The sequence below is a fragment of the Mus pahari genome, chromosome 10, assembly GCF_900095145.1.
Source record: "Mus pahari chromosome 10, PAHARI_EIJ_v1.1, whole genome shotgun sequence".
Taxonomy (NCBI): domain Eukaryota; kingdom Metazoa; phylum Chordata; class Mammalia; order Rodentia; family Muridae; genus Mus; species Mus pahari.
In genome coordinates this window covers 69809278-69833218 of record NC_034599.1, presented here as the reverse complement: position 1 = coordinate 69833218, position 23941 = coordinate 69809278, and the positions used below count along the sequence as shown (strand labels likewise).

The 23941-nt window shown below is 41.5% G+C and overlaps 1 protein-coding gene across 4 annotated transcripts in view; it reads right to left on the bottom strand.

Moving 5' to 3' along the window:
* Positions 1–22884, bottom strand: part of Myo5a (myosin VA) — a 162228-nt gene extending 139344 nt beyond the window's left edge. For all 4 annotated transcript variants that reach the window (XM_021207370.2, XM_029543825.1, XM_029543824.1 and 1 more), the window contains exon 1: positions 22248–22884. In XM_021207370.2, the coding sequence (XP_021063029.1) occupies positions 22248–22274 (27 nt within the window). In that variant the 5' untranslated portion in view covers positions 22275–22884. The remainder of the gene's footprint in view (positions 1–22247) is intronic.
* Positions 22885–23941: the final 1057 nt, after the last annotated feature.

The following is a 23941-nucleotide window of genomic DNA, read 5'->3' as shown; positions in this document are numbered from 1 at the left end:
CAAGGGCACCCACATTCATAAAAGAAACTTTACTAAAGCTCAAAGCACACATCACACCCCATACAATAATAGGGGGAGACTTCAACACCCCACTCTCGGCAATGGACAGATCATAGAAACAGAAACTAAACAGAGACACAGTGAAACTATCAGAAGTTATGTACCAAATGGATCTAACAGATATTTATTTATAGAGCATTTCATCCTAAACAAAAGAATATACCTTCTCAGCACCTCATGGTACCTTCTCCAAAATTGACCATATATTTGGTCACAAAACAGGTCTCAACAGATACAAGAAGATTGAAATAATCCCAGGCACCCTATCAGATCACCATGGATTAAGGCTGGTCATAAATACCAACAAAAACAACAGAAAGCACACATACACACGGGAGCTGAACAACGCTCTACTCAATGATAACTTGGTCAAGGAAGAATTTAAGAAAGAAATTAGAGGCCTTTTAGAATTTAATGAAGATGAAGACACATCATACCAAAACTAATGGGACACAATGAAAGCATTGGTAAGAGGAAAACTCATAGCTCTAAGTGCCTCCAAAAAGAAACTGGGGAGAGCACACCTGAAAGCTCTAGAACAAAAAGAAGCAAAGACACCCAAGAGGAGTAGACGGCAGGAAAGAATCAAACTCAGGGCTGAAATCAACCAAGTGGAAACAAAAAGAACTATGCAAAGAATCAACCAAACCAGGAGCCTGTTCTTTGAGAAAAATCAATGAGATAGAGAAACCCTTAGCCAGACTAACCAGAGGGTACAGAGACAGTATCCAAAAATCAGAAATTAAAAAGGAGACAGAACAACGAAATACATCTTAAAATAATTATTCTGTTTGTTGAATATTCAGTTGAAAATATTAAAAGCATGTTCTAAAAAAAATAAATAAAGTAAAATATGCTTTGTGACTGGGGAAAAAAAAGAATGTTTGAAAAAGATCTAAGAAGAAATCCTAGAAACAAAACAAAAAAAAAACCAAGGGCCAGGAGAGATGGCTTAGTGGTTAAGAGGTCCTGAGTTCAGTTCCCAGCAACCACATGGTGGCTCACAACCATCTGTAATGGGATCTGATGCACTCTTCTGAGTGTCTGAAGTCAGCTACAGTGTACTCATATAAATAAAATAAATAAATCTTTAAAAAAAACAAAAAACAAAACAAAACAAAAAAACCCTGAAAGCATCTCTTTTTCTAGTCAGCAAGTACTTGGTAGCTGGCATTCTGAAAGTTTCCCTAAGTCTGGCAAAGTTATAGAAACCACTTTCTTTATCTCCTTTCAAATACTCACAGTGGACCTGAAACTGCTGAGCTCTGACAGGAATATGAGGACTCAGGGAAAGGTAACTAATCTTTAGGACCTCGTGTCAAGAAACATTACTTAAAATAATTTACTAGATAACAATACAAGTATGGCCAAAATAGTCTATGATAATTTTACTGACTTGAACAGATGCACACCCACAAGTTTGTGAGTTTGAGACAGGGTCTTATGTGGCCTAGGCTGACTTTCAATTTCTAATCCACTTCTACCTTTTCAAGTCCCAGACACCAGCTACCACATGCAACTTCCTCATTCCCACCTCAAGAAAATAAAAATGTAAGTCTATTCTGACGGTCAGGGAGAGTAGAGTAGCTATTCGGGGGAAATGTTTACCTTTGTGGTTCTTTTATTACCAAAACAAAAATTTAGGGGGAACTGGGGACGGACATGAAACAGACACTTAATACTACTAACTTTAACCCTGACCTCTGTTCTTGTCTGCATAGACTTCTGCAGATCCAAATATTTCAAGGTGATCATTATATGAGCTACTAAAGACTAAAGAATGTGGAAGTATAAGTTATGTGCCTAAATTAAGAAAGAAACAAACAAATTTGGGAGACAGAACACAAATTTCAGCTATTCCCCTAAATATTTTAAAATAAATTAGCAACAGCAGTTATTATTACCATAACAAGTAACTTTTCTTGAGATGGCATTTCACTGTTGCCCAGATTCATCTGAAATTTCTAGGTTCCAGTGACCCTCCCACATTAACCTGCCTTGGATCTAGACTACTGGAACAATCCACTATGCTCTAAATACTTCCTGATTTCAGCACTGTCTTTTGTTGTTGCTATTTGAGACAATCTCTCTTTGTGACCCTACATGTGCTAGAACTCACTATGTAGACAAGGCTGGTCTCAAACTCACATACATCCACCTGCCTCTGCAGTGCTGGGATTAAAGGAGTGTGCCACCAGGCTCAGCCAGTACTGACCTTTAGAGTGAAATCTCTGTTCTTCTAGGTCATCATTAAAAACAGAGGGAAACCACTCTGTACTGAATATTCAGCCCAGAAATCATAAACACACAAACAACACTAGATAGACTCAGCAACTTTGTGTGTGTGTGTGTGTGTGTGTGTGTGTGTGTGTGTGTGTTTGTGGTAAAACAATAATAGTCAAAAGAGTCCATCAATTTGAGAGGCAGTGAGAAGGACACATGGGAGATGTTGGAAGAAGAAAAAAGAAGAGGAAAGTGATATAATTATACTTTAATTAATTTTTAAAGGTAGAAAAATAAAATTGAACTCTTTATTCTTGAAAAAAGGCAGTGCTGAATAATTGCTGAACTACTTTAGATATTTAGTACCTAGGTAACTACAAATGATATTCATTTCTAATCAACCCTCAACTGATACGGAAACTTTTAAAAGTTTAAATCATTTCTTCTATATTAATGATCTGTAAATGACAGAAAATGGCATTTTTAAAAAGAAACCAATTGTGAAAAACAGATGTCAGGTGATAAACCTGATGTCAGATTGAATTTGAACAACATAAAGTAGAAACTGCTACTGGAACTTTAAGGGGACAATCAGACTCAAAGAGAGTTGGAGTTTTCTGTCACATGAGCCTGTTTTAGTCAGTTGATGTCTGCATGAGGACTGTGAGGAAACCATGTGACACTGGCCTCCAGGATAACAACATCTCTGCTTAGAAAGTCTTACCTAGTCGTACTGACCAGTGTTACTGAGATAAAAAGAAAAACACAAATTCATCATAACCTTTGCAATTCTCTTCTTTAGATGCACTAAGTCATTTATTACATGGATGTTAGCTGTACATGTTTCTTCTGAATAATATAATTTTATACATCACAGCCAGGAAGAGGAAGCGTTTTAAATAGGAGCGTCAGACACACACCCAGATACTCTCTCCTTCACTTACTCTCTTTTGGCAGAAAAAAAATAATTTCAAGAGCCTGGCATCAGACAACTACATAAAACTACCATTAGTTGTCACCATAAACAAGTAATAGATAAGCATGGTGGCCAACACCTTTAATTCAAGCACCCAGTAGGCTGAGACAAGTGGCTTTAAGTTCAAGGCCAGCCCGACTCACATGGCAACAATCTCTTGAAAGAAAATAAAAAATTCTCACAGTAAACTGTTTCTTTTACTTTTATGAGCTACTTAAGTCACATTTGTCTTCTATGTTTTTTCTACTTATTTCCAAATCAAATTTGAATTAGAATACAGTTACTGAGAGCCCCTTAGGAGCCAAGCCCTGTAAGAAACTGGTAAGTGGGGGTTGGGTGGGGTAGGGACAGGGTAGAGGAAAAGGCATCTTTTGTCCCCTACTTTCCAGGTCACTTTCAAAGGAGCAAAACCATCTTGGCAAATAACTGTCACACTGACTGTCATTACTCTCACTTTCTCAATGGTGGAAAAAAACATGTTTTAAGAGTCAAAGAGGTTTGGTCTGAATGGCATGGTAAAATCAGTATTGAATGCAAGAGTGTCTAGCCCTCTGATTCTGGAGGCACCTGCACACATGTAAATACAGACAGGCACAAGCATACATATAAAAATGAATGAATGAAATGAAGAAATAAATAAACAAATCCTTTTAAAAAGTATAAACAAAATGAAACAAGAAGTTATCTCAACTTTCATTCCCTAACAACTGTACTTTATCTTTCTTATTCAGACCACGCCTCAAATATTATCTTTTCAGAAAATACATCTTTTAAAATCAGTATCTTTATTTCCTTCACACTTTTAAAGGAACTGGACACATTGATAAATTCCAAGAACAAGTCTTCTCTAGTCCTTTTGCATATTACTTTCTTAAAAAAATCACTTAAGAAAATTCTTCAAAAACAGAAGGGTAAAAAAGAAGGAAAGGAAATGACAGGCAGAGGAAAATAAGATGATGTTACAAAGAACAACAGCACCACAGTTTCTCCACGGTTGCTTCCCTAACCGCCTAAGAGGAGCAGGGCCCACACTGAAGGCCATGGATACCCTCCTGACCACCATGAAGCTCTCTAAAGTCAGCATGTGCTTATAACAGAGACCTCATGGAGGACTCACATAAAGACGGATCTCCTAAAGTCACATGTGGGAGAAGGATACTCAAGTTTAGAAATAAACGTGGCAGCCATGCCTTTAATTCTAGCACTCAGAAGGCAAATGTCGGCAAATCTCTTTAAGTTTGCAGTCAGCCTGTTCTACAAAATGAGTTCTGAGCCAACTGGGACTATATAGTGAGAACGAACCTATCTCAAAAAGAAATATGAACAAACAAAAAAGTAAATATGGGGCTTGGGAGAGGACTGGCCTTTCTCAAGAAAACCTTTACTTATGTTCCATAGAATTGATTCTTTCTGGTATGAGCTTTCATCTCACAATAAAAGATGAGAATATGGGTCAGGAGAGATGTTCTTAACCTTGTCAGAGGACCATAGCTCAGCTTTCACCCAAAGCATCCTGTAACTACAGTTCCAGAGCATCAGACACCCTCTTCTGGCATCTGCAGGCAACTGCACACACAAGCACATAGTATGCATACATAATTTTAAAATGTAAAATAAATCTGTAAAAAGGTTAGGAGGCAGCAGAGGAAAGACAGATCATATGTCACATATGTTTTTCTGGAGAATATATGAGTTGGTGTGCCAAAATAGGTTTAACACTTACTTTTCCTGACTTATCTATGCATTATCTGTAACCATCATTCTTGTCAATTGTACAAACTAGTTGACAAGTATAACAAAGCTTCCTCTCTTGCTTTCTTTATTGTCCAAAGGTTCTAATTAATGAACAGTCCGATGAGATGACCTATATATTGAGAGCATTCACGAGTAACTTTATACAGGTATTAACGAGACACTGTGTCTTCCATCTCAGCAAATGATAAAATTAAAGAGCAAATCGTAGCATGTTCATCTAATATACTTAATTTTTTACTAAGTTCTTCTCAATTTTCTTACCTCAGCTCTCTTGTCTGCACTTTAAACTTTACTCACCAAATAACAAATTTCAAAGCAATGTAACTCTGACTGGCAATCTAAACTCTCGTAGGACTGTGTAAGCGGAGGGCGCAGCTCCCCATAAACCTTCCTCAGAGGTGAGGGGACAAGGTGAGCCACAGGGTTCTAATGCTTGCAAGCATTCAATGGCCGCTCTGCTGCTCCTCCTCTGACATTTTAGTATCTTGTTTTCTTCTTCCCCTGCTGACACTCAAAAACCTGCAGCTGCTGTAAACTTGGGTGTCCAGGGCCAGCCCTGGCTGGAAGCCTGGAGCACCTCTCTCACGCTTTAATTGAGGTCTTCTGCCCACTCACTCTTACTCATACCCACTTTTCCCATATTACTGAAACTTCAGTTCTTGCCTCTGTCATGTTCAGGTTTCTAGGCCTGAGGAAATTAACTCTTTAAACAGCCATGTACAGAAGGAAGGCTCTGGATATAGCCCGAGTAGCGGGAAGTTACGAATCAATGCTGGATTATTAATAGTAATGTTTGAGATGTTCAGAGTGTGACTAGAGTTCATCTTTCACCGCCTGACACTTACAATATACCTGAATTGTTCTGTGCACAAATAATGCAGTCTTATTCACACCAAAGCCCCTATATTCTGTTTCACTTGCTATGCACAAAGTCAAACCCAGAGCTTCTTGATACTACTAGGGCAAGAGTTATAAAACTGAAGTACATCTCCACCCCAAACTGTTTCGTTTTGTTTAAGAAAAATGGTTTCTTTATGCTTTCTTTTCTTTCTTTTTTTTTTTTTTTCTAAAAGACTCTCAAAAGCTTAAGTGTCTTATATGATCAGGAATTTATTTTTATATTTAACAAAAAATCTAGCGAAGGTTATCTCTGCCTAATAATATCATTAAGAACCTAGACTCTGGGGCTACAGAGACGGCTCAGTGGATAAGAGTACTTTCAGCTCTTCCAGATGTTCTGGGTTTGGTTACTAGCACCCACTCACATAACAGCTCACAACTGTCTGTAGTTCTAGATCTGGAGGATCCAATATCCTCTTGTGCCCCCATGTATACTGCATGCACATGGTGAACATACATACATGCAAGCAAAATATTCAGACACAACAAATAAAAATAAATACTTTTCAGAAAAGAACCCAGACTCTGGGACTGACAAGACTGCTCAGCAGGTAAAGGTACTTGACAACCTACCTGAGTGCTCTTCTGGTGGAAAGAGTGAACTGACTCGGACAAGTTACCTTTAGACAAGTATAGACTGCTTATCATTGTAATTTTTACTGTCACAGTTCAGAACGTTGTACTCCATTTGGCTAATCCTATGACTTGGGTCTGGAATGTCCCCCAGAAGAGGTGGAACCTTGAAAAGGTGGGGCCTATGGAATGTCTTAGATCACTGGATTGCGTCCTTAAGGAGACAGCAGATGTCATGAGGTGAGCAGCAACTCTGCTACATGGCAGCCAGGATGTGCTGCCATGCCAAAGGCCAAACCCACCAGCACAGCTAAGCAGGGACTGAAGCCTCTACAAGTGTCAGTCAAAAACCAAACCAGCAAACCACCACCACCACAACAACAACAACAACAAAAAACTTTTTAAAAAGCTGATTATAACAAATATTCAATTTTTCTTGTTTGTTTTTGGTTTTTTTGAGACAGGGTTTCTCTGTGTAGCTCTGGCTGTCCTGGAACTCACTCTGTAGACCAGGCTGGCCTCGAACTCAGAAATCAGCCTACCTCTGCCTCCCAAGTGCTGGGATTAAAGGCGTGTGTCACCAACAAATATTCTATTACAGGAACAGAAAGCTACTAACACAGGTAATCTTTCTTTAGATCTTTATTTTTCTATTCCTAGAAATTTAGCTTCAGAGCATATTTTCTATTTCTCTCTCTCTCTCTCTCTCTCTCTCTCTCTCTCTCTCTCTCACACACACACACACACACACACACACACACACACCTACATGTCAAAATCTAGAAACTATATGTTATAATTACTTTTATTTTCTCATCAATTAAAATAAAAGTAGAATGCTTTTCTTTTCTAAGTTGTACTTGGGGACTCATGCCTGAAATCCCAACACGCAGAGGAGGCAGAAATAGAAGCACTGTTGAGTTCAAGGCCAGCCTGGGCTCCTCCATGTAGTCCAGGCGAGGCTGCACTAAAGATGGAGATCCTGTATCAAAGTATATACAGACACACAGATCCCAAATAAAAACTCTTTTCCAATTTTCCTCAAAAGTAGTATCTTCATGTTGATGATTACATAGAAAACAAACAAACAAACCAACACCTCTTATGAATACAAGCTGTATGCAGGAGAGTGAGCTGACAGGTAGCACACAGCTGAAGAAAACGGCAAAGGGAAACTACTGATCCGCTTGCTCTCTCATCCCTGTCTGGTATTTATCACCTACTTACACACACAAGTATTTGTTTGTTAAGTTAACTGTATTTAAAACCAAATAAATAAGACATCTATGAAACGATAAAGTGGGGCATATTTAGAGTCTAACAACTCAAAGTCACACAGTGATTTCTGGAAAACTGTCGCTAGCAGCAGAAAGCGGTCAGCAGAGGAAATAAGAAAATCCCAGCACAGCCTGAATGATTCATGTGGAAATCAGAACCATTAGCTAGGCCTTCAGACAAATCAATAGCTTAGCATGGTCTCAAGTGAACAATCTCCACCATTCTTTCTCTCTGGTCTCTTGGGGAGGGGGAGAAGACGCACAGAGAAAAAAAGTTCTAAATCTCTTAATGAGGCGGTTATCCCATTAATTATGTTTTTTTGTCTCACTGGAGTTAAGCACCAGCTGCATGTGACATCACTGCTCCTGAAATCCAAAGGACAGCAGCTACTTAGGGGCGCTCACTGATAACAGTGAATGCTCACAGAAGCAGTTCCCGGGCTCTTGGCAAGACTTGGTATTCAGACCACATTCTGAGTAAACTCATCTACACAAATTCAGACTTAAAAAAAGCAATACCTAGGCAAGTCAACATATGAGGTTTTTGTTTTGAGAAGGCATCCCACCGTGTCACCCAAACTGGCCTCAAATTCCTGGGCTTAGGTGGTACTCCCAACTCAGGCTCCTAAGTAGCTAGAATGGTAAACAGGCAGATATTGTCACATCTGACCAGAAGGCAAGAAAGAGTTGTTTAACCTTAAAAAGAAAATTGCTGAAGAAGCTTTAATACACAAAGCCACTCAACCACAAATGTATCTTGTGGAGTTTTTTCTTTGTGTGTTTTTTGGTTTTGAGGCAGGGAATTTTAGTTTGGAATCTACCTTCTGACCCTCTTCCTGAGGGCTGGGATTACAGGTATGTCCCATTACACCTGGTTTGTTTAGTTTGGTTTTATATTTATTTTTTAACTTTAATTTTTTTTCTTTTTAACAAATGAGTTTTATAGTTAACTAGACACCTATTCCCATGAGGAGCCCCTTCTAATCTCAAACTGCAGCAATCTCCCTGCCTCAGTTTCTCAAGCACTGAGATGACAGTTTTCATGAACTCAGATGAAACATCCCAATCTCAACCCAACCCTTAAGTTCCACACATGCTTTGTGCTCAGTGCTGTGGTGGTTGAGACAGTGCCATGTCCTGTAGCCTCAGCTGTCTTCCAACTCACTGTGTAGCTGCTCCTAGCCTCAAACCTGCGGCCCTCCTGAGTCAGCCTCCCAGTGCTGTCCTACATGCTTTTGACACACAGCCTAGTGGAGGCCCAGCTCCCAAAGACCAGCCAGACCTGGATGGCTCTGGTGGTGGTAAGCACCACACCAACTTCCCCTCTTCCACCCATCTGTCTGGTTACACACAGGAAACATCAATTCCAGAAGAGATCACATCTCAACCAACAGAAACGGACATCTTTTGAAAAACTGGGTCTTTCAAGACTTCTGGCCAGTTTCCTGTACACATTTCAGTTGAAACCTGTTATGAGAAAGGAATGAACCCAGGGACTCGTTGAAGTACGCTGTCTGTAAGACTCCTTTGCAGAGACTACCTGATCTCACTTCTGACTCGAGGACTGTCCCCCACATGACCTTTCCTCTCTGCTGCATTGCTCTCCCTTTTACCCGGTCAGCCTCTCCAAACTGAAAGGCAACAGCCAGGAGCTGGGCCATCCTATATTAAAGACAGACGCAGCGGTGTGAGGATCCTAGGTGGTTTGTTACTCAGGGATAGTCAGCCTCCATAGAAGGTATACAATACACCCGTTACTTCACCCTACAACATGGCTTCCAAAACACTGGAAAGGATCCTTTGTCTGCTCAAGTTAGACTCTGACTCTGTTTGACCACTCCAGCTGTTGATCATCTCTGTCACCTGGAGAATCTCCTTCTAGTAAGCTGTCATGACTGGCACACTGAGATCACAAATGTGTACTAGTAAGCCGGGCGTGGTAGCGCATGCCTTTAATCCCAGCACTTGGGAGGCAGAGGCAGGCGGATTTCTGAGTTCAAGGTCAGCCTGGTCTACAGAGTGAGTTCCAGGACAGCCAGGGCTACAAAGAGAAACCCTGTCTTGGAAAAAAAAAAAAGGGTACTAGTGTACTTTATAGCTTCCATGATGAAATTTTTGTTTTGTTTTCTTTTTTGGGGGGTGGGGTGGGGGAAAGGTTGCAAGGGTCAGGGTGGAAACAAAGAGATATGGAGGTGAATGGGATAGGGGTACATGATATGAAATTCACAAAGAATCAATAAACGTTTTATAAAGTTAAAAAAAAAAAAAAAGAACTCATTCCTGGGAAGGTGAGACCCCTCTGTAGTTTGTGTTCTAAGCTCTAAGTACATGAATTTCCTTGATGCTGATCTCACCATTACCCAGTTTCTATATTATTGTTATTACTTACTACAGATAATGGGGCACGTTAGCAAACAGCCAACTTCAGTAAAAACCTCAAATTCTTTCTACAGGAACATAAAACTTTTGGTCCCCTTCAGTTCATGGGTGAACTTCAAAAAATTAGAAGTACTTAACACAGATTAAGTAATATCTGTATCGTAACACTGTGAAGCAATTTAAAACACTTGGTAAATCAGGCATAGTGGCTCACAACTGTAGTCCTGGTTCTCTGGGAGGATGAAGCAGGACTACCTTGAGTTTGAAGCATTTTCCTGATCTACATTAAATATTTATTATATTTTTACTACTTTAAAATATGGATACACTATATATGTATATATATGGAGAGAGAGGGAGGGAGGGAAGAAGAGAAGGAGGGAGAGGGAGACGAAAGGGGGGGAGGCAGTCTTTGGCTCAGTCTGATCTCAAATTCCCTATGTAGGTGAGAATAATCTTGAACTTTTGATATTCTTGTGCTGCCCCTCCCCAACAAGTGCTGGGATTGTAAATTTATGGATTCATAAATATACTGAGTTTATGAAGAACTGGGGATCAAAGCCATGGCTCCATGAATACTAGGCAAACACTCTGCCAACTAAGCTATACTGAGCCCTGAAATATATTTTAAGAGAATGTCTTCCAAAGTAATTTTACAAGTCACTTCATTTACTATTTCATACCTATTAATAGCAGAAGTAATAGATTCTTCTCAATTATCCTTTAATATAAAGAAAGCAGTTTTCTTAGTTGTCATTAAAAATAGAAGAAGAATTACTAGGTCACTACCAGGTCCTAGGTCTCCTCACATACTCTATTAGTGAAGTGAAATAGTAAGGATATCCAGGGCAGCAGGCATTGTCCTTCACACCTACAATCCTAGCATTTGGAGGGTGAGACAAGAAGATTCCTAAACTTCAAGATTAGTCTGGGCTACAGTGTGATTGATGGCCTAAGTTCAGCCACCAGAGTCCAGAACCCATATGGCAGCTAACAATCATCTGTTACTCCAGCTCCAGAGGATCCGACACCTTCTTCTGATCTCCAAAGGCACCAGGCAGACATGTGGTACACATCCATACATCCAGGCAAAACACCAACACACATTTTTAAAATGAATGAATAAATAAATCTACAATGCTGGCATTGTAGCACATGTGTTAATAGTCCTAATGCTGGCTAGGGGGAGACAGGCCGATCCATGCGGGTCTGCTGGTCTGCCAGCCGAGTCTAATCGGGGAGTTTCAGGGAGACCCTATCTCAAAATATAAGATGGACAGCCCCCAAGGAACAACATTTCCAAGGTGGTTCTCTAGCCTCCATACATAACACATATACATGCACACATACAGACATAAATACATACATGCACACAAACACATATAATAAATATGAAAAAAATTGAAGTAGAATAAATGTAAGTAACTGGCTTAAAGGTCACATAGAAAATTAATAGCAAAAAAAAAAAAAAGGAGGGCAGCTGGGCTGGAGAGATGGCTCAGCTGTTTAAGAGTACTGGCTACTATTGCAAAGGGCCCTGGGTTGAGTCCCAGCACCCACATGGCAGCTCACAGCTGTCTACAACTAGTACTCTCTTCTGACCCCTATGAGCACCAAACATGGACATAGTAAACAGACATACATGCAGGCAAAACACTCATACTCATAAAAAGTTACATAAAAAAGAAAGAAGAAACTGAAGGAGGAAGATAGCAAAACCAGGATTTAGTCATGGGTGTGTCCACGCCTTAGTTGCTATGATACATGGCCACTTTTTCAGGGAAAAGAGATGAGTCAAAGTCAAGGAAGAGAACACTCATAACAAAGCTAGACTGTCTGGCTTTTGAGGAGCACTAACAAAGCTAAGAGTTGCTCAGAAACTCGAATAGGACCAGTGGAATTTTTCTTTTTAAAAATTCACTGTTTTAGGTAAGCCAGGTGTGGTAAAGCAAGCCTTTAATCCCACTCTTGGAAGGTAGAGGCAGAGGCAGAGGCACAGGACTGGCTGACACAAGTTCAGGCCTAGCCCCATCTACACAGTGAGTTTCAGGCTAGCCAGGGCTATATAGCAAGACTTTATCTCAAAACCACCAAAAACTACTGGTAAATAAATTTTTAAAAAGTTTACATATAAACAAGCTAGATAAATAAAGCATGTTCTCTCTCACATAAAGAACTAACACCACTTGATGTGAGAGTAGAGAGTAGTTACCAGAGACTGGGAAAGGTGGGCAGAAGAGAATGGAAAAAAAGTTTGGATTTGCTGAGTGTACTCTGCCACTAACCTGCATTCCCACATCTTTGTTCCTTCTCCCCTGATGCCCCCCACCCCAGACAATCTCTCATTCTTAGAGCCAGGCTGGACCAGAATTTACCATGTAGCCCAAATTGGTCTCCATCTTGTGACAATCCTCTTGTCTTGGCCTCCAGAGCGTTAGGAGTACAACCATATGCCTACCACACCCAGATATTCAGCACATCCTTTTAAAATTTTTTGACTTTGAGAAACAGTCTCAGCTAATGCAGCTTGGGCTAGTCTTAAATTCACTCTAGAGCCAGGTAGGCCTTGATTTTGCAATCCTGTTATAGCTTCCTAAGCAAATGGCATTGCAGGCTTACTGCAACCAGGTGTAGCAACAAACTTTTTAAAAAGGCTATCTGGACCACAGCAAGGCCACAGAAAACAGTGATCATTATAGAATAACTATTTTGCCAGAGCCATGCATTTGTCCAAGCCATTTTTTTTTTACAAAAAGATTTATTTATTTTATATATGTGAGTACCCTGTCACTGTCTTCAGACACACCAGAAGAGGACATTGGATCCCATTACAGATGGTTGTGAGCCACCATGTGGGTGCTGGGAATTGAACTCAGGACCTCTGGAAGAACAGTCAGTGCTCTTAAAGATGCTGAGTCATCTCTCCAGCCCCAATATTTTTCTTTCTTTCTTTCTTTCTTTCTTTCTTTCTTTCTTTCTTTCTTTCTTTCTTTCTTTCTTTCTTTTTTTCAAGACAGGGTTTCTCTGTGTAGTCCTGGCTGTCCTGGAACTCACTCTGTAGACCAGGCTGGCCTCGAACTCAGAAATCCGCCTGCCTCTGCCTCCCAAGTGCTGGGATTAAAAACGTGTGCCACTATGGACCAGCCTTATATTTTTTTAACAGAATAAAAACAACAACAACAACAACAACAACAACAACAAATCCAAGATTTTAGTGGATGAAAAGAAACTTCAAGGATGCTAAGATTCCAACTCAGTTTCTGACTTTCAATTTTCCTTTAGCTTTGTAGCTACCATTGAATTGATACAAATCCTTAGTCCCATAGGAGGAGTGACTAGAAGGCCTCACATGCTCCTGAACCTGAGTATTAATGTTAGGATGCTGCCTGTCATCAGGCGTTCTGCATTCAGCGTTGCTGTGGAACAGCCAGTAAATGCTTTAGAAACCTAAGGTCTGACACAACTGAAAGCAAACCTATCCTTACACTACTTCAGACAAATGTTACTGTTTGTTATAATGAGGAAGACATGTTCTCTACAACAAAATAACAACATAATATCAGGTAGGTTTCAAGTTAAAATTGATGATTTACACTCAACACAAAGCTACTTTCTTCTCTCTCTCTCTCTCTCTTAAAATTCTAATTCAATTTTTCTCTCTTGCTAAAATTCTTCAAAGATTAAGGAAATGTGGAAAGCAAGATTTTTTTTAATGGCTCTAAAAAGAAAGTAAACTGGGACCTTTAATCCCAGCGTTCAGAGGCAGGGAGAATCTCTTTGAGTTTGAGGCCAGCCTGGTTTAAAATAGCAAGTTTTAAGCCAGTCAGGGCTACAGAGTGAGGTTTTGTTTCTGTTTTTGTTTTTAAAGCAAGTAAGTACTTTAGGTTTCCAGAAGGTTAAGTTTTTAAAATAAGTTCATATTTTCACTGAGGAGAATTTCTCAAAATAAAATATAGGTACTGAAATCATCTTCCAAAAGTGGGACATCTAGTTACCCTATCCTTGAGGTAATATACATACAAGGTGCTATTTTTAAAGATGAATGTGAATGCACTACCCCATATATAAATGCCAATTCTCACCAAGGAGACTTGGATTCTGAAATTGTCTAAAACTGACTCACAAGCAAAGATTTACGGATAAAGCTGCCCTTCATAGCAACTTACTTCTAACAGAGAAATGGACTTGCAGAATAAAAATCATGGTACTTTCAGATGCTGAAATACATATTAAAGTTTTTCAATAAGTATTTATGATATAAAAATTATAACACAAATTGTTTTTGAAAATCATTAAGAAGTTATTAAAATGGTTTTAAAATCATTGTTAACTGGAATAAGAGTATAACTCAGTGAATGCCTAGCATATATAAGGCCCTATATCTGATTTTTAGCGTCACACACAAAATAACTTTGACTGTGGTAATATTAATGGTATTTAACTTTCATCCTTTGAATATTATAAATTATCTAAAGTGTATCTTCCTCCCTTTTCCTTTTCTTCTCTTTTTGTTGTTGTCTTTTTTGAGATAGAGAACTAGCTCTCTAATTCAGGCTGGCTTCTACCTCACAAAGATCCACTGGCCTCTCCCTCCCCAGTTCTAGGGCTACAGTGTATCTTTTATTCTTTTCAGGGGAGGAGGAGATCAGTGCTAGAAACTGAGCTTAGGGCTTCACACATGGTAGCAAACACTTGGACCCTGAGCTTTATCTCCACCTTTTTCATGTGCTTTACTTTATGACAGGGTCTCACCAGTTGCCCAGCATGACTTGAACTGTCCCAGCTTGTCAAGTGGCTAGAACTACAGGCCTAGGCCACCCTTTGCTAGATAACAAAATTGAGGGCAATCTGGATTACATGAGATTCTGTTTCAAAATAAAGAGGGAGGACTGGGTAGATGGCTCAGTGGTTAAGAGTACTGACTGCTCTTCCAGAGGTCCTGAGTTCAATTCCAGTAACCATATGGTGGCTCACAACTGTCTGTAACTCCTATTCCAGGAGATCTGAAACCCTCACACAGACATATGTGCAGGCAAAGCACCAATGTACATAAAAATAAATTATTTCATTAAAAGAAAGAGGGCGAATGTGTCACTGGTGAAAATGAGGGGGAGAATAATGTGTGCAAGGACATGAAGAAAATAAGAGGAAATATACAATGCTGAGGAAATACAGCAGAAAAAAATAGCATGAAAGGGAACATACAACTCATCACATTTTCACAAAGATGGGGTAAAGGATAGTTTCACATTGTAAGTCTCTAATATGTTATTACTAATTTTGCTTGTGTAGGTTTTCCATAGCTTTACTTTTTAACTTCAAGATGATTCTCTAGGGTAATTCTCTACTGTCTTGGTTAGGTAAAACACATTTTCATTTCACTCAGTCACCACCATTTTTGTTATCTATTCATAGATGACATTGATTGAGGGTGATTGTTCATTCTGCCTAGCCAGCACTGTTCCTTCTGATGGGAAATGGCTCTCAGCCATCCCATAAGGTCATAGTGGGACTATCAATAATAATGCCTATCCTCTGTCAAGCCTCCAGGCAAGTATAAACTTGATCACTCATGGTATTCCTCCCACACTGCCAATGGGGCATTGTGAAAGAAAAGGGCATATGACTCCAAGAAAGGGCAAGAACTTCTCTATCAGGCTTTCTTTCTCCAGGACCAGAGCTGTACAATCATGTGATCTGCAGATGCTACTCTCTAGTCACTCTGAAACCAGTTGTCCTAAAGATGAAAACAATGTCAGACAGTACATGAGACCCAGTGAAACACAGTCTCCTGAGCCCTAAGTCAAGCCATGCTTAAACTTTCAGGTCACACAAGCAATGAAATCCCTTTCTGGCTTTGAATAGGTTTTTTCTGTCTTCCAATTAAATGAACTCTATAGGGCTGGAGAGAGGACTCAGAGGTAAATCGTTCTTACTGCTCTTGCGGCGGACCTGGGTTCAGTTCCCAGTACCTAAATCAAGTGACTCCAGTTCCAGGGAATCCAACGCCCTCTAACATCCAAGAATATTTGTGCATACATTGTTCATATAAGCTCGCACACACGTGCACATGTGCGCACACACACACACACACACACACACACACGCACACATGCACACATACAAATAAAAATGAGTAAGTAAATCTTTAAATCAATTCTAGCTGGTTAATTGCTTAACTCTGCTTAACTCTGTCAAAGAAACATTTGGTTATTTGATGTGTTAGAAATGGCTCAGCATTAGAATACCCAAGATACATTCTGCAAAACACAGGAAAACCAAGAAGGATGACCATNGTGTGGATACTTCATTCCTCCTTAGAATAAGGAACAAAATACCCATGAAAGGATATAGGTACAGAGACAAAATTTAGAGCTAAGATGAAAGGATGGACTATCCAGAGACTACCCCATCCGGGAATCCATCCCATCATCAGCCACCAAACCCAGATACTAATGCACATGCCAGCAAGATTCTGCTGAAGGGACCCTGATATAGCGGCTACTTGTGAAGCTATGCCAGTGCCTGGCAAACACAGAAGTGGATGCACACAGTCAGCTATTGGATGGAACACAGGGCCCCCAATGGAGGAGCTAGAGAAAGTACCCAAGGAGTTGTAGGGGGCTGCAACCCTGTAGATGCAACAACAATATGAACTAACCAGTACCCCCTGAGCTCGAGTCTCTAGCTGCATACGTAGCAGAAGATGGCCTAATCAGCCATCATTGGGAAGAGAGGCCCCTTGGTCTTGTAAACTTTATATGACCCAGCACAGGGGAAGGCCAGGGCCAAGTAGTGGGAGTGGGTGGGTAGGGGAGCAGGGGTGGGGGTGGGGTATAGGGAACTTTCAGGATAGCATTTGAAATGTAAATAAAGAAAATAATAATAAATAAATTAAAAAAAAAAAAAAGAAATGGCTCAGCAGTTATGAGCACGGTCTGCTCTTCCAGAGGTCCTAAGTTCAATTCCCAGCAACCACTTGGTGGCTCACAACCATCTGTAATGGGATCCAATGCCCTCTTCTGGCATGCAGATGTACATGCAGATAGAGCAGTCATATACATAAAATACATAAATAAACTTAAAAAAGAAAAAGAACTATCATTTTCATGGACTACCCAGGCTCTAACTTATATACTACAACTAAGCTGATATTATAACTTCAGGTATTCTATTATATAAATAATGTTTACAATAGCAATTCACTTAAAATTATATATATTTATTTCAAGTTCTAATAAGCTAACAGCTACTAAACTAAGATGTTACAAACTTTGTTTTTAATTTTTTAAAAAAATTACTACTACATTTATTTATCTGTGTGAGTGCATGTGTGTACATGCCAGAGAGTGCATGTAGAGGTCCATGCACAACTTGAGGGATTCAGTTCTCTATTCTACCATGTAGGTCCTGGGAATGAAGCTTAGGTTGACAGCTCAGTGGCAAGTGCCCTTACCCACTGAACTATCTTGCTGGCCAAACTTCTACTATTCTTGATGTTTAATACTCCATCATGTTTCCAGATCAACTGCATTTTTCAAGTTCTATCTCTCTTAAATGTGTAGCCTCTTTCCTGGTCCGATCATTCTATTCTGAAAATCTCGTTTTGGTATACAGTTGTCAAGGAACAAATCACATCAGGTCATGGTAGTTCATATGTCTAATTCCAAAATTTAGGAAGAGGCTAAGGCAGAAGGATTCCTATGAGTTTGAGGCCAGTTTAGGCTGGTAAGTCCAGAGCAGTCTGGGCTGCAAAGTAAGAAAACCCTGGAGAGACAGGGAGGGAGGGTGTGTGTGTGTGTGTGTGTGTGTGTGTGTGTTCATTCTTCATTGTTCCTCTAGTTTCACCTTATTTAAAAAGCTAAGATTTGAGCAACTAGTCCAGGAGTGGCAAGTCTTACTAGAGTTAGAACACCTTTGTAATCTTTAAGCTACTGGACTTTCACGATTTAAGAGACAGTGGCAAATTTCAAGAGCAACTCGTAATCACTTTGCTTTGCTCAAACAATTCAAATTATTCTGAGTAATTTTCCATTTGCAGTCTCTAGGAACAGTTTCTGGTTCCTAGGTGGAGCTCGCATCATGCCCTTATCCTAGCTCCTCTCCTTCTCGTCCTATATCTAATCCTTCACGGAGACTTGTCTCTCGGGTTTATTCCCTAGTTTAAACACCTTCTTTCTGTACTACCTCATCATACCAGACCTCCGTAATTCTCATTTCAATTCCTGGCATAGCTTTCCTCTTGGTCTCCCTGGCTCCCAGTTTTCCTCTCTTTGATTCATTTTCTTCAAAATGCCTTATTATGTGTTTACATCTTTAGTCACCTTCTTATAATTTCCTTTTTAATTTTTCTCAGATAGGGTCTTGTTACATAGCTCAAGCCATCCTTGAACTTATGGTAATCCTTTGCCTTCCAAGTGCTAGGATCACAGGAGTGCATCAGTGCACCTGATCCATGTCATTATTTTCTCCTGTTTAAGTATTCACTCACTCGTTACTTAACAAACAAGAACTGAACAAAATAGCATCTCAGAGGTTTCTAGTGGTATGAGAGTATTAAGAGACATTCGCCATAACTACAGGAAGATGGAAATGTATTCAGGTCATCGAGACATAGAAAAAAAATGATACTAGCCATGGTTCAGAATCTGAAGAGCTGGATGTCACATGAAATCAGAATTAGTAAAAAAGTAAAATATAAAAGTCAAGGGAAAGAATACTGAAGTTCCTAACTCATGAAACTGGAAGAAAAATGCCACTGGCAAGATAGGGACATCAGAAAGAAAAAGACATAGAGGGAGCATAACTGAAGGATGTACTTGCAAAACTGCAGATTAGAACACATGATCAGATAATGGATTTCAACAACAAAATATGAGAATCTCCAGGAATGGTGTTTTGAGGGACAGTGCTATTGAATATCAAACTGAACTACACCAGAAAACAGATGCGCATGTACACACACACACACACACACACACACACACAAACACACACACACTCAGGTGTTTCCAGGTTAAATGGCTTCAGTAGGTACAAAACATGGAAAAGGCAAATATAGCAGCAAATATGCAATCTACTGCCCTACAAAGCTGCTTTCCTCTGGGAATATTTTAATGGCTTTGGAGTTTCAGTCTGATTCTTTTCTTTCCTACAATACTTAGTGTCTTTATGTATCACCAGGAATTTTAATCAAACAGCTTTAGGCACCCTTGTCTATTCTACAGCATCCATATGCTATCAATGATATATATGGACTATTTATATACAATTAATTAACTTGCTGCACGTGATCCTTCCAGGTCTCACTGATAAACTTTGTTCCACAAGCGCTAGATCTCTGAAGCTATTAAAAGCATCAATAGATGAGCTTGCCAAACAGACAGCCACTGTTAAGTCAAGACTAGCAACTCTCTTCAGAGTTTTTAGGTGGGCCTTAAATCACACAACCCAATGAATATACTAAGACTACTAAGCCAGATATATTGGTGAATTGTACAGTATAAAGTAACTCAATAATGCTGTAATTTAAAAAAAAAAAATAGATCTTTAGCAACCCTACCTGAAAAATCAACAAATATGTTTTAACCAAAATGTCAGTCTCAAGAAACATTATATCCAGGCACTAAGCTATTGCTCTTAAATATTTAAACTTCTGGAAATTTTTATGAAATGGAAACCCTGCTAAGTTGCTATGTCAAAACCATTATCATTCTAACTTAAGAAAATAAATTGAACAGTCACATGCCCTTCACTGTAATAGGAGCTGATCCGTATCACACATCAAAATCTGCCTTAAAGGTCTGATGACAACTTTTAAAAGGGCGCTTTTCATAGTTACTCACATGCTGAATATCACAATTATGGCACGTCAGTAACATGTTTTTCCTTGTAATCTATCCACCACTTCCTTCTCTACAATCGTCTGCAAGGGACAGATACTTGGGTTATACTGACATTTCTTCTAATGGTTTCCTTCCTTCTCCTAATACTTACTACTCGGTCCTCTAAATCATTCCAACCTCTGCCATATGCAGACACATCACCTATGTCCTGCTAACACATCTGCCTGCCTGTTGTTGAGGTAAAAGCAGATTATTTATGCCCTTGGAGATTCAAAGTGGGTCAAGAATATAGTAAGCAGACTGTGAGCCCTAGGAGGAAAGGGCTATGACTTGTCCACTGTTAGAAACTCTAAACATCAGAGTATTTGGTTTACAGGACATTCAATAAATATTCCTTCCTGTCATTAAACTAAGGCCCATTCACAGACCAGTGCACAAATAACTACAGAATCAGGCTATTCTGAGGTATATCTAAATTTAGGGAAAAGCCCCTTAGGTCCCGACCTCAGTTTCAGTGACTAAGTCTGTCTGTATCTGGGAAGGCTATAAGATGACTTCTATTACCCATAAGGCTGTGACGGAAACTCAAAACTTTATTATTTAAAAATGACAACACCTTCCCCAGTTTTCCTTACAAAATATCTTATGAGGGGGAAGGGGACTAACAGATCTCGTTGTAAAGCAACTTACCACCTAATTTCTGTTTATCAGCCTATAATTAGCAGGTCCAAGATGGACTGATGGCAGGGGCCTGGTAGGGGGCCTGACAGGACAGAACAATGTAACAATGTGACAGCTCTTCACAGTGACATAACTGTTACTTGTATCTACTTCATACATAAATTGCAATGATTAAATGAATTAATATTTGCAAAACAGAATTATACTATGTAAGTTAAGAAGGCAACTTTTAGTCAGTTTCCAATGATAGTCTTATAGAACTGCCATGCTGGAAAAAAAAAAATTACTAGGTCTAGAGAAATGTTCTAATTGTACACTTCTTAAATCTAGGGCTAGAAAGAAAGTCCCAAGTTCATGCAAGCTCTTCATTTCATGGCTGGAAGAAATTAATCATATACCTCATATTTGTAAAGAAAAAAAAAGTCAGAGTCACAGAAAGCTTTCACAACTAGTATTAAATCTGATCCTCACAACAGCTTGTAAGGAAGGACAAAAGGACAAATAAAATTCACTCTATTTACAAGTAAAAAACCTGAACCAGAGAGGTTAGGGAGTTTGCCTAATGTCACACAGTTGGTGGACCGGTCTAGACTAGATGCAGGTATCTGGATGCCCCATCCAGATTTCTTTCCTCAAGGCTGCAATTTGGGCTCTGGGCTTATTGATGTCACGTGTGCAGGAGATGATTCCAAACTGCTAAAAGAAGAGTCCAGAAAGCTGGGGCTATCTATATATAGCTCAGTTGTAAAGGGTTTACTTAGTATACATGAGGCCTTTACATTCAATCTCCGTGGCAGAGGGAAACAAAGGCAGAGACAGAGAGAGAAAGGAAGAAATAGGTTCTGAAAAAAATTTAAAAACATGAACTTGAAAAGTTAAGGCAATTTTGTTGAGTGGAATTAGAGATAATTTTAATAATCATTAGCTGCCAAAACATCCATTGAAACCGTAACATAAGATACCATGAATGCATACACCACACGCTGCCTAACACAGATTTCCTAAACTCCAAAATACGCCATTCAGAGATTACCAGACCCTGAGAACATGGGCGTAGGTTTAAGACTGAAAAGGCTGCCACTTCCCCTAAATGAAGACCAAAAGGGAAAGGCTCGCCAGAAAGGAGGGTGAGGACACGGAGCTAACGAGGCTCTTGGGGATAACGCGCAGGTTGCAAACTCCCAGGCACCAAGGAGCCTACGAATAAGCTCGCCATCTCCGGGCTGCATCTTCCCACAGGCTCCGCATCCCAGGGCAATGGCAAGAACCCCGCAGCTAAAGGTGAAAGCGGACTGGCCATATCTGCAGAATCCGAAATAATCTCCCCAAAAGGCTGCTGCCTGGCGCATACCGGCACAGGACGTTATTTTAAGCACGAGTCCCGGGAGAACGTCCGGAACATCTGCCCAAGAGCATCCCATCCCAAAATGGGCTCGGGAGGCAGAGCAGGGAGGTGCAGCCGGGCAAGGGGGTGCAGCCGGGTAGGGAGGTGCAGTCCGGTGGAACCTGCCGGTCCTACAGCCGCGGTCCCGGCCGCGCGACCCCTCCCCCAGGGCACGGCTCGGCGGCACGCGTTACCTTGGTGTAGAGCTCGGACGCGGCCATGGCGGGCCCAGCGCCGACGCCCCCCGCCTGGGCGGAGGCCGCAGCTCGCGTGGCGGCCGCCCGCGCGGGTGAAACGGTGGCGGGCGGGGAGTAGAGGAAGGGCCGGGCCGGGCAGGGCGGGCCAAGCTGGCGGGCGGGCCCGGGCGGGCCGGGGCGGGGCGCGTCAGGCGCTGGCGGCGGGCGGGAGCCTGACGATCATCACCTCCGGGGCTCGGCGGCCGCGTGAGCCCGAGGCGCGTGCTCGGGGACTCGGGTACCAGCCGCCGCGGCCGTCGCCGCCTCAGTCTCCCCAAGTCGCCTGCTCCACACACGCAGCCCCTGCGGTCTCCTCCGTAGCCTCGCGTCCTCAGCGCCCCCCTCGCTCCCTCAATGTCCTCAACCGCTTCGCCTCCTTAGAGGCCTGGTCTCCGTAGCCTCCTCTGTCTCCTCCGCGGCGCGCGATGCCGCCGCCGCCGCCCTGTGCATTGTGGGAGCGGGAGGAGGCTGCGCTCCAGCGCTGCCACCGCGATCCCTCCAGGCTCTTTTCGGGCTCACGCTGCCTCCCCTCGGCGGCGGGCACCGAGCATCCTCAGCCCATGCGGCTGGCATCCCAAACCTGCTTTGGCGGAGTGCCCCCCCGCCCCCAGTGTGCGCGAAGGTGGGGCAGTGCGGGAGCGCGTCCCGCTCGGGGTAGGGACTGTTAGAGTGCCCGCGTAGACCCGGCACCCTCAAGGCTGCTCCTCCTGGACCCGCTGTTTGTAGGGAGCGGACTTGAGGTAGAGGAAGGTTGGGGACGGCCTCTCTGTGAACCTGCAACTCCAGAAGAGACTTACTCACTGCAGGGCAGGGAAGCTGCACGGCCCGGAATTTGAAGGATGCCCAAGGTCACTCCGAATTTGGGTTTGCACTATGGTCCCTGGGTGGCCTCTAACACACAGACACTCCAATGAACCTGAAAACAAGATGGCCCTGGGGAATAACCCACCATAGACTTGGGCGTTTACATAGGATCACCACCAGTCAGAACAAGACCTTTGTTCTGCTGATCTTTGTTCTACCTGATGCTGGTCCTGATGTTGCCTGAAAACGGCAACCTACTGAGAGAAACTCAACTGCTTTCAATCTTGATGCAGCCTATTCCATGCCCTTACACAAACACAGGAATGTGGTCTTTTTCATCCCAACCTTCCATGTTCTCTCCAGCCACACTTTCTTTTATTTTATTATTTTTTAAATTATTTTATTAAATATTTACATTTCAAATGCTATCCCGAGTGTCCCCTATACCCTCCCTCCACCCTGCTCCCCTACCCACCCACTCCCACTTCTCAGCCCTGGCATTCCCCTCTATGGGGCATATAAAGTTTGCAAGACCAAGGGGCCTCTCTTCCCAATGATGGCTGAATGCACCATCTTCTGCTACATATGCAGCTAGAGACACAAGCTCTGGGGGTACTGGTTAGTTCATATTGTTGTTCCACCTATAGAGCTGCAGACCCCTTCAGCACCTTGGGTACTTTCTCTAGCTCCTCCATTGAGGGCCTTGTGTTCCATCCAATAGCTGACTGTGTGCATCCACTTCTGTGTTTGCCAGGCATTGGCATAGCCTCACATGAGGCTGCTATATCAGGGTCCCTTCAGCAGAATCTTTCTGGCATGTGCAATAGTATCTGGGTTTGGTGGCTGAT